General features: G+C 46.6%; 4 protein-coding genes across 4 annotated transcripts; all 4 read left to right on the top strand.

Moving 5' to 3' along the window:
• Positions 1-155: 155 nt before the first annotated feature.
• GLAREA_09780 (EF-hand) lies at positions 156-3,422 on the top strand (the record flags this gene model as incomplete). The annotated part of the gene is made up of 5 exons (XM_008086376.1): positions 156-212; positions 305-2,414; positions 2,465-2,576; positions 2,631-2,770; positions 2,821-3,422. The coding sequence occupies 5 exons, from the start codon at positions 156-158 to the stop codon at positions 3,420-3,422; spliced, it is 3,021 nt and encodes a 1,006-aa protein (XP_008084567.1).
• A 1,408-nt stretch (positions 3,423-4,830) lies between these two features.
• On the top strand, positions 4,831-5,918 carry GLAREA_09779 (uncharacterized protein; the record flags this gene model as incomplete). The annotated part of the gene is made up of 4 exons (XM_008086375.1): positions 4,831-4,879; positions 4,935-5,313; positions 5,361-5,616; positions 5,670-5,918. 4 exons carry the CDS (start codon positions 4,831-4,833, stop codon positions 5,916-5,918), a joined length of 933 nt encoding a protein of 310 aa, XP_008084566.1.
• Positions 5,919-6,339: 421 nt separating this feature from the next.
• GLAREA_09778 (uncharacterized protein) lies at positions 6,340-8,121 on the top strand (the record flags this gene model as incomplete). Its single annotated transcript, XM_008086374.1, has 4 exons — positions 6,340-6,409; positions 6,524-7,026; positions 7,066-7,266; positions 7,312-8,121. 4 exons carry the CDS (start codon positions 6,340-6,342, stop codon positions 8,119-8,121), a joined length of 1,584 nt encoding a protein of 527 aa, XP_008084565.1.
• Positions 8,122-9,207: 1,086 nt separating this feature from the next.
• On the top strand, positions 9,208-11,126 carry GLAREA_09777 (FAD-binding protein; the record flags this gene model as incomplete). Its single annotated transcript, XM_008086373.1, has 4 exons — positions 9,208-9,512; positions 9,570-9,770; positions 9,826-10,074; positions 10,127-11,126. The coding sequence occupies 4 exons, from the start codon at positions 9,208-9,210 to the stop codon at positions 11,124-11,126; spliced, it is 1,755 nt and encodes a 584-aa protein (XP_008084564.1).
• Between the last annotated feature and the right edge of the window lie 171 nt (positions 11,127-11,297).

The following is an 11,297-nucleotide window of genomic DNA, read 5'->3' as shown; positions in this document are numbered from 1 at the left end:
AGATTGGGTATCGCTTGACTGAGGCGGTACGTACTCACGAAGAAAAATCCAATACTTCAATTTATTACAGTTGAAGTCTTGCTATTTTCATCGAAATCAGCTACGACCAGCTTTAATATATCGTGTTTACAGTTCAAACTCAAGGGTTGTCCGCAATGAGCTTCGGATACAGCGTGGGCGACTTCATTGCAGTCGTTCAACTTGCCTACACAGTGAGCCTCAGTCTATCTCTGGAAGCTTTGCATGCGCAACTTTGCATCTTAGTAGGCTCATAGCTTTGAGACTAATAATAAAACCCCAATAGGTTTATGAGCGGTGCGCTTCGTCAGTCGAAGAGTTTAGGGATATCGGCCGGGATGTGGGCAATACCCGTATTGTACTCAGCGCCATCCGACGATACTGGGAAGAAGAAGGTTCTCGTGGTCATTCATTGATCGTCGCACAACAAGAAGAACTGAAACAGCTAGCTGAGAACTCTTACGGAATTTTGAAAAAGATTGACACAGTGTTGCAAAAACATAGGGGTCTGGAAGACCGAGCCAAATTGAAAGACAAACTGAAGTGGGCACTGACCGGATTTGTCCGTGACATTGGACCTCAAAGGCAAGCCTTGCAAGAGAATACGAATGCCTTGGCAATCTTCAACGCTACTCTCACTGCCGAAAATGCTTCTGGAGTGGCGAATCAGCAATTAAAATTACTTGAAGCTCAGGGCCAGCTCCTGAAATTTCTTGTCACTCAGTACTACGAATTCCAGACTGGAACGGGTGGTAAGGTAGCGCCAGCCTTCTCACAAATTGCTGTGAAAGATACCACAGAAGGAGATGATCATTGGAAGAATATCGAGGCTGAATTTGAGGCAGCCAGCTTCAATCCAACGGTCGTCAGGAGAAACCAGAAGTTCATAAAGGATTGGATCGTTACGGTTATACCAGAAGAGGGAGAAAAAGCGCTCGTGCCGTTGACAGACACAGCCACTGCGGATCAGCATGGTGGTGTAGCTGAGGCCACAAATACTATTACTCTGCCCTCCAGGGAGGTCAAAAACGATACTGAACAGACACAAGAAACCAATACAATGAGCGTTTCCCCTCCCAAAACCAAACCGCCTGCGACTGTCGAGCAACCTCTCGTTCCCTTAGTTCCAGTTCGGCCAGTCAGTGTAAGCTCACATCGAAGCAAATTGAGCACATGGCAGGATTCGAGCGTTACAGACTCTGACTATGTTGCCAAAATGATTGCCAAGGTACTGAAATCAAAATACGGGGAAGATTGTGACGACTACTACGCACTTCCGATCAAACGTGCTTTCGATCACCTCGACTGGACACGACGTGGTTGGATCTCATTCGGAGAAGTCCAAAAATACTGTTCGAAAGCAGGAAAGCTTTCTGGGTTTTCACTAGATCAGTCAGGGATTGGGGCGCTTGCAAAGACATTAGACAAGAACAAAGACAATCAAGTCAATCGAGAAGAATTTGTTGAGATCGTCATGGCCCTCAGGCAGCGTATTCTCGAGCAAGTGATAATTGCTGAGGCTAAACTTGAGGGAAGAATGGAAGCTGGCTTCTTGTTGAAGAGATTTTTCGATAACGCTTCCGATGAATCCATGATGCCACCATTTTGGCACATCTTCACTAAAACCTTAGGTAGCGAAACATCTCGCCTTTATCGACACGATCTGAGTGCGGATTATCCCTATAAACAAGGATCTATTCCACCGTTACAGTGCAACTTCACAAACGTTGCCTTTGTTGCAACGGCTCATTGCTCTCTTCGAATTGCCGCAGCTTCCCACGACTACCGCACTACTATTGTAGCTCTATCAAAAGAGGAAATGGCGGAGTATACAGTGGCCCTTGATAATGTCCTCAAAGCTACTCAAATGTTCCACCTTGTTGATGGGAGCGAGTTCCCAGGCCAACTCTACCCCCTTGATCGCAGCCTAGTCCAAATGGATCTCCTTTCCCCGGGCACACTCCAGCAGTGGGCTGACTGTCCTAACAAGCAGCTCATAGAGCTGGCTAAGCAGTGCTGGGACATTCTTGACCCCATCCTTGCATTCGTGTTCGACTTGAAAGTGAAAAACTCGGCGAAAGTCATTTCGAAAAGTCCAAAACAATTGTCATCTGGAGTTTCAGTTGAGCCCCCAGACCTTGCTGAGTGGCGGCGACTGCGAATGCTCGAGCGGTCCAAAAGAATCCTGAACGACATCCAACAGTGGGACACAATACAAGTAATCTTACAAACATGCCGCGAGTGGTCAGAAGCAAAGGCCACGGAGCTGGATAATCAAACAAAGCTTACGATCGAGGATACTAAATTGTTTCACACGCTGTGCCAGATAGATTTGGAGAACAACAACCTCACTGTGAATAATGTGGAACTCACAGGACTCAAGCGCGACATTTTTCGTACGTCCATTCAAACTTTAAAGCTGCCATGACTGAATTTTGACTTACAGGGCGGTACCCGAGTACTCTTCTCGGGATCTTCGTGGATGAGAAAAGTGTTTTCGTCGGAAACGTGTTGGCAGATAAGACTGACACTCCTTATTGGATATTGGGCAATGGTATGTAAGTAGAGCCTGTTCGAATTTATTTATAACTTGACACTCAACCGCAATGTAGGCTTGTAAATAGAAAGAGTAGAGTGGTGCTCGAGTTTCACGACAAGAAAAAGCTCGATAAGTCCACAGTAGGAGAAAGCTTTATTGGGTACTTTGGGTTCAATGTTTCGGATGTCACCAACTTTTCGGGCAGGGCTACAGGTTATGACGCTCTTCTTTTGTGGTAGTGTAAAGACTAACGCTGTTGTTAGTGACTAAGTCTGGACAATTGGTTTCAGCCAACGGCCTAGAGAGTCCAAAGCTAGAAGTTAAAGTCACTGTAAGTACGGATTGGAAAGTTAAGGAAACTTGGAGCTCCACTACATCGGGAAGCCTTGCACACAATATAGCAACATCTCCCATTCCACAAGGCTGGGAGGCTCAACGGACCTCAGCTGGTGACGTTTATTTCTTCAACTCGGAGCAAAATAAGGCTACCGCATGCTTGTGGTGGGATCCAATTCCTAACGATATTCGAAAAGACCCGCTACGTCCTCTTCCACCAGGCTGGACAGCAGTAGTGGAAGACGGCGCCCTGAAGTACAGAGGTCCGCGAGGCATAACAACAGAAGTCTTCCCCGCGGCCGTCAAACAATCCACCTTTGAAACCGTCATTCAGGCGAAGACATTTTGCCAGCCTCTAGAATTTTTTTCACAGGAACTTATTGCTGTTTTCGAGAAGGCAGCTGCAGGCTTTGAGGCACGAGCACTCACCAGTCTCGGCATTCGAAGACAGGATGCATACAAGCGGCAGCAGGCTTTAGAGAAACAAGAGATTACTGCCCTTCTTCAACCAATCCGACAGAAAAAGTAGTCACTAGCTAGTCTTTCTCTACATACATGTATTTGGCTTCTTTCTTTCGTACAACATCAGTCAATTGAAGTAAATCCTATCAACTTCCTTACATATACGCGCACTTGAAATTAATTCTCGGATTTTATTTAAGCGTCTGAAGCTTAGGAACTAAAGCTCCATTTATATTTATTCGAGCTTTTTGTCGACGAACCGAAGGCCGATTAGGCATTAATCTAATCAATCTTCCCTTCCATCTAATGGTAATTTTCACATATAATAAGAATGAGCAAGATGTTCATTCTAACCCCTCTCCGAAGTCTCCGAACAACTCTCCTTGAGTTATTTCTTTCTCATGTTTCCTAGATATCAGCTCATTTGTAGAATCTATAGGCTTCATATCAGAAGGAATGTTTTGATAAGGTATTTACAAGTGCCGGGATCATGCGCCTTTACCTGGGCCGAGTCTTTACTCCTCTTTTTACTAGCGCTTCTACAGGGATTTGTAAAGGCTGCGGTTGTTTGATTGTCTTTTTATGTAGCTATGCTAACGTGGAATAGTATGTACGCTTATTATTTTGCCTGGTCCAGGCATCCAGGTTATTTACTGTCACCCTTCGCTTCCCCCGCAGCTATTCGCTGTGATAACCGAATCGCGAATGCGAAATAAACATTTTGGTAGATCTGTTTGTGTTGAAATGACGACAGCTTACTCATACTTCTGGCACAAAATCGAAGTTTGAGCTAAATTTCAGGGAGGGTTTATGGCATGTGGTATTCTTGCTGGCTGGTGGTTGATGGTTGATGAAAGTACGTCTTCTTTATTCCAATGTAACGCAGAAAGTGAAAGCTTCTTGTAAACTTTCGAGCGATCGAAATTCTGTGAAAGAGCATAATTAAATGTGAAAGCTAAGTTCCAAACTCGAACGACAAGAGAAAATATCATCATGTGACTTCTGAATTATGGTTTTGGGGTGTCCGTACGACACTACCAATCATGTGCATCTGATCCACTTTATTGCGCCCCTTCAATTCCATTCGCGACAAACGGGCTGTCTTCACCAATGCTCCTCCACAAATGACAATCTGGGACAGGATGTCCATACGACAAATCCAATGTCGATGACAATAGGAGTGGGATTCTCCATCACGGTTATTTTAAACCCACAAGTGTGGGAAATCCAGCGCCCTTACGAGGGCTGAGGACCTTGTTGTTGTCCTTACGAGTGTTTGGACAGGCATTTTATGAAGGCAGACAGAGTCCCACAGTCCTTGATGTCTAGACATGGCAACGAAGAACATTATATATGTTTCTGTTCAGTCTTTTTCTCTTTGCTTCCTCTCAATCTAGTTTCTGCTATTATTCTCCCGCGCTTGACATTGCAATTATCTTATCATTCTCGACTCTCTTCCCTCAGATTCTCCTGTTATGTCTTATTTTACAGCGACAACGTCCAAGCGAGAGTGGCAATGCGATGGTATGTCCTCTAGATCTCTATTGATAAAGGAAGAGGAGTGACTTATGTCTTCTAGCTCTCGCAGTTAAAGACACTATGTGGTCTTTCTGTCCAAACCTCCGCGCAGCAGACGTCTTTGCCGTCCTCTTTGGCCTCACTACCCTCACACATCTCGTTCAAGCCATTATTTACAAGAAGCCATACTGCTGGGTAATTGTAGCTTCCGGCATGGCCCAGACACTCGCATATGTCCTTCGCATTCTCAGCATACTCAATCCGGCAAGCTTTGGCTTTTACGCGGGCTGGTTTGTGTTGATTCTGGTCGCGCCTCTATTCACGAATGCGTTCGTCTATATGGTTATGGGTAGAATGATCTGGAACTACGTACCAGAAAAGAAGATACATCGGGTGACAGCTTGGAGGTTTGGGATGTATTTTGTTGTATTGGATGTTTGGTACGATTTTTCTGTACGGTGTATCACTTCGTACTAATCATTTGTAGTGCTCTCGTCATCCAGATCATCGGTGCAGTTCAAGCGACAGGAGAAAATACGACAACGAAACAAGTGTTAAGAGGTCTTCACATGTATATGGGAGGTGTTGGTGTTCAACTAGGATTCATTCTTCTCTTCCTCTTCTTCGCAGTCAAATTCCATAGAATTGTTCGTCAGCAAAACAGCACTTCATTCGGTTCACCAGGATTGACGCATGCCTTGATACTGTTGTACAATCTGTACACAGTTCTCGGGTTTATCATTGTAAGTCTAACTACTACACCCTTTGCAACTAATTATTAACACTTCTTGTGCAGCTAAGAATCATCTTCCGACTCATTGAATATGCGCAAGGTCTCGACAGTGGTATCCCAAATAAGGAAGGATATCAATACGGTCTCGACTCTTTGCCAATGCTGATTGCTTTGGTACTGTTGGACGCTTTCCATCCGGGTCGGATTATGAAAGGTGAGGAGAGTGACATCCCGAGTCGCAAGGAGAGGAAGCTTGCTGGAGTAGCGTCCAAGAGTACAACCCGCACTACAGAAACTATGGAGATGGTGTAGCTTTGGCCGGAGGGATATTGGTCATGCATTGTTTTATTTTGATGGAGTTGCTGTTGTCACAGAACCTTTTTTTTTCTTTGCTACAAGATACATATTTAAATTTATAGGGGCCCATATACCCATTAGCAACGATTGCTTTGCTGTCATGTTATAGATCATGCCAAATCGAGAAGCATCAGCTCTATCAACTCAACCCTGTAACTCACCTCAGGAGGTGGCACAGCCTAGAAGTCGTCATCATGGATGGTGCGTAGGACGCCTAGCAGAACGCCCAAGCCTTAGGCAGAACCCAGAATAGTAGAAGCTTTTCAACGAAACATGCCAGTTCGATATCTAACACGATTCCAGTCATTCGAATATCCGTATAAGTCCAGCTCTCGCTAGTTTTTCGCGAGCTGAAAAGTTCAGACGTAGTTACAAAATGCCAAGAGTCGCTCCAGGGGATAGGAAGAGGGCGAAGAAGCCTAAAACGCGAACCGGCTGCAAAACCTGTAAGTGAGTAGATCCAGCTTATCATGACTTATTGGTTTTTGCGCATACTAAATTTGAACAGAAGTAAGCTCATGCCAATTCGGAGTGCTGACTTATACTTATTCTAAGGGTAGTTCGCCGCGTAAAATGTGATGAACAAAAACCATCATGCCTCAAGTGCACCTCAACTGGTCGCGTTTGCGACGGCTACAATAATGAACTTTGCATCAAACTCTCATCACCAGCCACCTTCACAAGAGAAACGACGCAAACTATATCACCGATACGTTCTCCCTCCCTCGAGGTTCCGGGCGATTCAAGAGAGCGACGTGCATTGCATTTCTTCTGTGAGAGAACAGTTCGGCAACTCAATCCATTCAGGGCTGACGACTTCTGGGACCTCCATATCCTGCAAGCAACGCAACATGAACCATCGATTCGTCATGCAATTGTCGCCTTAGGATCGTTACATGAGAAGTTTGAGCAAAGCGATGGGTTGATACTTCCTCAGAGCGATGACTTTGCTTTGCAGCAGTATAATTTGGGTATCACTTCGTTACTAGAGCCATTTTCTAGAGGTGGTCAGCAAAACATGGATGTCTGTTTGACAGCGAGTATTTTGTTTGCTTGCTTTGAGGTAAAGCATTGTAATTCTTCGACTGGAATTAGCTAACAGCCAGGCTTTCAGACATTGCAAGGACGACTTGGGCTAGCCATTGCACACATAAGAAGCGGCGCCAGACTTCTGTATGAGATAGAGTATAATGAAAACCAGAAAAAGCATAATCACAAGACACTCAAATGCTCATCATCGCCATTCGTACCTATGGAAATACTCGAAGACCTTTTCCTGAGAGTGTATCTACAAATTGTGGAGGTCAGTAATTCTCCTCCGTACCAAGCGGCATGCTAACTAATATAGATGGTAGGTCCAATAACTGATCTTCCAATCCATAAAAAGACCAGTCTGGGCCGTCAAGGAGGGACTCCACCAACTGCCTTCTCCTCTCTTGGGGAAGCCCGCAACTGCTTAATCTACAATTGGCACGAACGAACCACGCCGCGAGAGTTCAAGACTGGTAAAACCACTGAAGATTTGCATCGGGTGGTAGCACGGCAAAATGAATCACTCGCCCTCTATGACCAGTACAACTCTGCTTTCCAGTCTTTTCTTGCTACGAAAGGCTCTGTGTTGAATGACTCTCAACGTAAAGGTGTGCGGGTACTGGAGATACACCACCTTGCCGCATACGTAGCTCTCAATTCCAAGAAAACGACCCTCGATGTTCAGACAGTATGGGACCAATACGTCCCTATATTCGACAAAATCGTGACTCTTGCAGAAGAAGTCACTCTTCTAGACAGCTTAGATACAGCAGCTCCGGTCTTCTCCATCGACATGGGTATAGTCGCTCCTCTCTACTCAGTTGCACACAAATGTCGAGACCCCATTGTCCGGCGACGAGCGATTGCTGTTTTGAAAGCGGCGCCAAGACAAGAAGGAGTCTGGAATTCAACTTTGGTTGCTAGAGTTTGTGAACGAGTTGTTGATCTTGAAGAGGCGGGATTGGGAATGGTAACCAGTTGTGCAGACGTGCCTGATTGGGCGAGACTATCTGCTGTTATACCGATCTTTGCAGCGGAAGGTAGGAAGGCTGTTCTTACCTATAGTCGAGGGATGAGCCCGAACGAATTTGTGCGAAATACGTACGAGGAAGAGATCGTGTGGTAGATCAAGAAGCAGGTCTCGGGGAAGCGGAATCGTTTCCAGAGGATCCTTCTTCTGTATTTCATCATGGGCGATTGCGCAAAAGGCTTCGACCGAGAAACATCTTGTAAGAATTTGAATTCAAACGAAACAATGGGCGATGTTACGAACACTGGTCTTCCTTCGATGAAGATAGTAGCCATGAAAACAAGCTCGTTCAAAAACGTGTTCGAGTAATTCAAGCTTTCGAGTCAAGACAAGTCACGCCTCGGGAAGACGATGCCCATCTCCATCTTCAGTCCACAGACGATCGTCCGAAAGTGCACATATCGAAGTCAAAGCGAAGATATTATTCATCGCCTAGATATTGAGGAAATCGCTCAACCTCGGTTCTGGAGGGACTTCCCAGAATTTTCCTGCACGTAAGTACCCGTCAAGGCGTGGCAAAGTGTTCCCATTTTCCTTTAGAATGGTGATGAGGCTCAAGATGGAAAAATCGCCGACGACGTCGAAGCATTTTCGCCTTCCGGTACCTGAGTGCCAAGGACACGACTCGCCCTGTGCCTGCCTCTAACTCTAATCCCGGGACGGACTGCCACATTTGAAACAAACGCGGAGAACCGCTAAATAGCCTAACAAATCAGATGATTTAGACTTATTATTTAGCTTTTGGGGTCTGAGCAGAAACCCACTTCAAAAAGCGGGAAAGAACCCCTTTTTTGCTAGTTGGGCTATCGTGCTCCGCAGACTCCAACTTCTTGCTTCGAACCATTGACTCTAGCTTCCGTGACGGGGCAGTGTTCGCAGAGCGGCACTTCTGACACCTTTCCAATATCAAAAGAGGTTGATTTTGTTCGGATCCTTCATACATGCGATTCATCCCTTCGAAAACGTGGTTAAGCAAGCGGGGCTTTCGGAGATGTCGCATAAAATAGTGTAAGTTACGAGGAATCGTACGGACGACACCTGAGTAGGAGATACTTCCGCAAGAGCAAGCAAGATGGAACGCAGTACATATAGAGGTGCTTTTGGACATCCTCTGATCTTTCCTCCTCATCCCTCACCGGTCACCACATTCTTTTACCCCACGGTCGTTCTCGTTTAGCCAAGATGAAGGTCTCAGCATTCGCAGTGGCAGCAATTGCCCAAACCGTTGCCGTTCAAGCCAGCAGTGCGCACCGTTTCTATGAACATGCAGCCAACGCCACCAACGGTAACGCCACAAGCAATGGTAATTGCTATTGCTTCCCCGGTGACGCCTGCTGGCCATCTGAATCCACCTGGGCAGCCCTCAACACCACTACCAGTGGTCGATTGATCGCTACGACGCCCATTGGTTCTCCTTGCCATGCTCCAAACTACGATGAAGCAGCTTGTGCGGCAATTCAATCAGCCTGGACAGGCCCTCAAATTCAGTAAGTCGTATCCCTAAAAGTTTAGGAGTCAATTCTGTATACTGATCATTCAAACAGCTTGTCGTCCTCGTCCTCGGTTATGACCCCGTTCTTCGCTAACCAAAGTTGCGATCCTTTCACCCCACAAACCCAGGCCTGTCTGCTGGGAAACTACGTCCGCTACGCAGTTGATGTTCAGACGGTTGACGATATCGTTGCTGGTGTGAAATTTGCAGCTGATAACAATGTTCGTTTTGTTGTCAGGAACACTGGTCATGAGTAAGTTTTCAACCTAAATGATACTTGTAAACTAGACTCCTAACACAATACACAGCTTCCTTGGAAGATCTACTGGTGCTGGTGCTCTCTCCGTTTGGACTCACAACTTGAAGGATATCGACTTCATTGACAATTACTCCGACAAATTCTACACTGGCAAAGCAGCCAAGGTCGGAGCCGGTGTTCTCGGTTACGAGATGCTTACTGCTGCTAAGGCTAAAGGCGTTGTCGTCGTTTCAGGAACATGCCCAACTGTCGGTCTTGCAGGTGGATACACACAAGGTGGTGGTCACTCAGCATTGAGGTTTGTACTTGCAAGGTTTCTCTCGAAGTTCAAATCACTAATTCGCCTGCAGTACCTCTTTCGGTCTTGCTGCTGATCAAACTCTCAGCTTCGATGTTGTTACCGCCGCTGGAAAATTGGTAACAGCTTCTCGCACCAAAAACTCAGATCTCTACTGGGCTCTGAGCGGCGGTGGTGGTGGAAACTACGGAATCGTCACCTCCATGACCGTCAAGACACACCCAGATGCCAAGATCGGAGGTGCAAGTCTTCAACTCTCCACAGCCTACACAACCAAAGATACATTCTACTCCGTCGTCTCCGAATTCCACAGACTCCTCCCCGACATGGTTGACGCTGGAACCATGGTCGTCTTCGTAATCAGCAGCACCTTCCTCCAAATCAGCCCGGTAACCGGCTACAACAAGACCGCCGACGAAATGAAAGCCATCATGGCCCCCTTCGTCGCAGTGCTCAACGCCAAAAACGTACCTTTCGCAGCAACCTACACAGAATTCGACTCCTACTACGACCATTACGCCCAATACATGGGTCCCCTCCCAATGGGCCACGTCCTCGTCGAAGAATACCAATTCGCCAGTCGTCTCCTCCCTCGCTCCGTCATCAAGAACAACAACGATGGAATCCAAGCCGTTCTTCGCAACGCCACCCAAGGCGGGGCCATGATCCTCGGTCTGGGTCTCGACGTCTCAAAACCAGGAGATGTCGACAATGCCGTCCTTCCCGCTTGGAGAGACGCCCTCATCCACTCCACCTTCGTCACCATCTGGGACTCCACCGCCCCTTGGTCCTCCATGGTGGCTGACCAGGACAAGTTGACCAACGTCTGGAATCCAGCCCTCAAAGCACTTACCCCAGGAAGCGGCTCTTACATGAACGAAGCCGATTACCGCGAGCCCGACTTCCAGACTAACTTCTTCGGCGCGAATTACGAGAAATTGTTGGCGATTAAGAAGAAGTGGGATCCTAAGGCTTTGTTTTATGCGACGGTGGGTGTGGGATCGGAGTTTTGGGAGATCAAGCAGGATGGACATATGTGTCGGATTGAGTAAGCGCTTCAATTTTACTTGGGGGTGATGAATTATGTGTTTTGTTATGATATCCTGGCTAAGACGAATGAAACTTTTTAGATCAGATGTTGGGGATGAGGAGTGTTAGGTCGTGAGAAGTGAACGGGCTTTCAAGGTCGATGGGTTTCCGCTGCGACAAATCCACAACCGAAT

This window comes from Glarea lozoyensis (genome assembly GCF_000409485.1).
Source record: "Glarea lozoyensis ATCC 20868 chromosome Unknown GLAREA4, whole genome shotgun sequence".
In the NCBI taxonomy this organism is placed as follows: domain Eukaryota; kingdom Fungi; phylum Ascomycota; class Leotiomycetes; order Helotiales; family Helotiaceae; genus Glarea; species Glarea lozoyensis.
The sequence above is the reverse complement of the archived record's forward strand: the minus strand, read 5'-3'. Positions and strand labels throughout refer to the sequence as shown.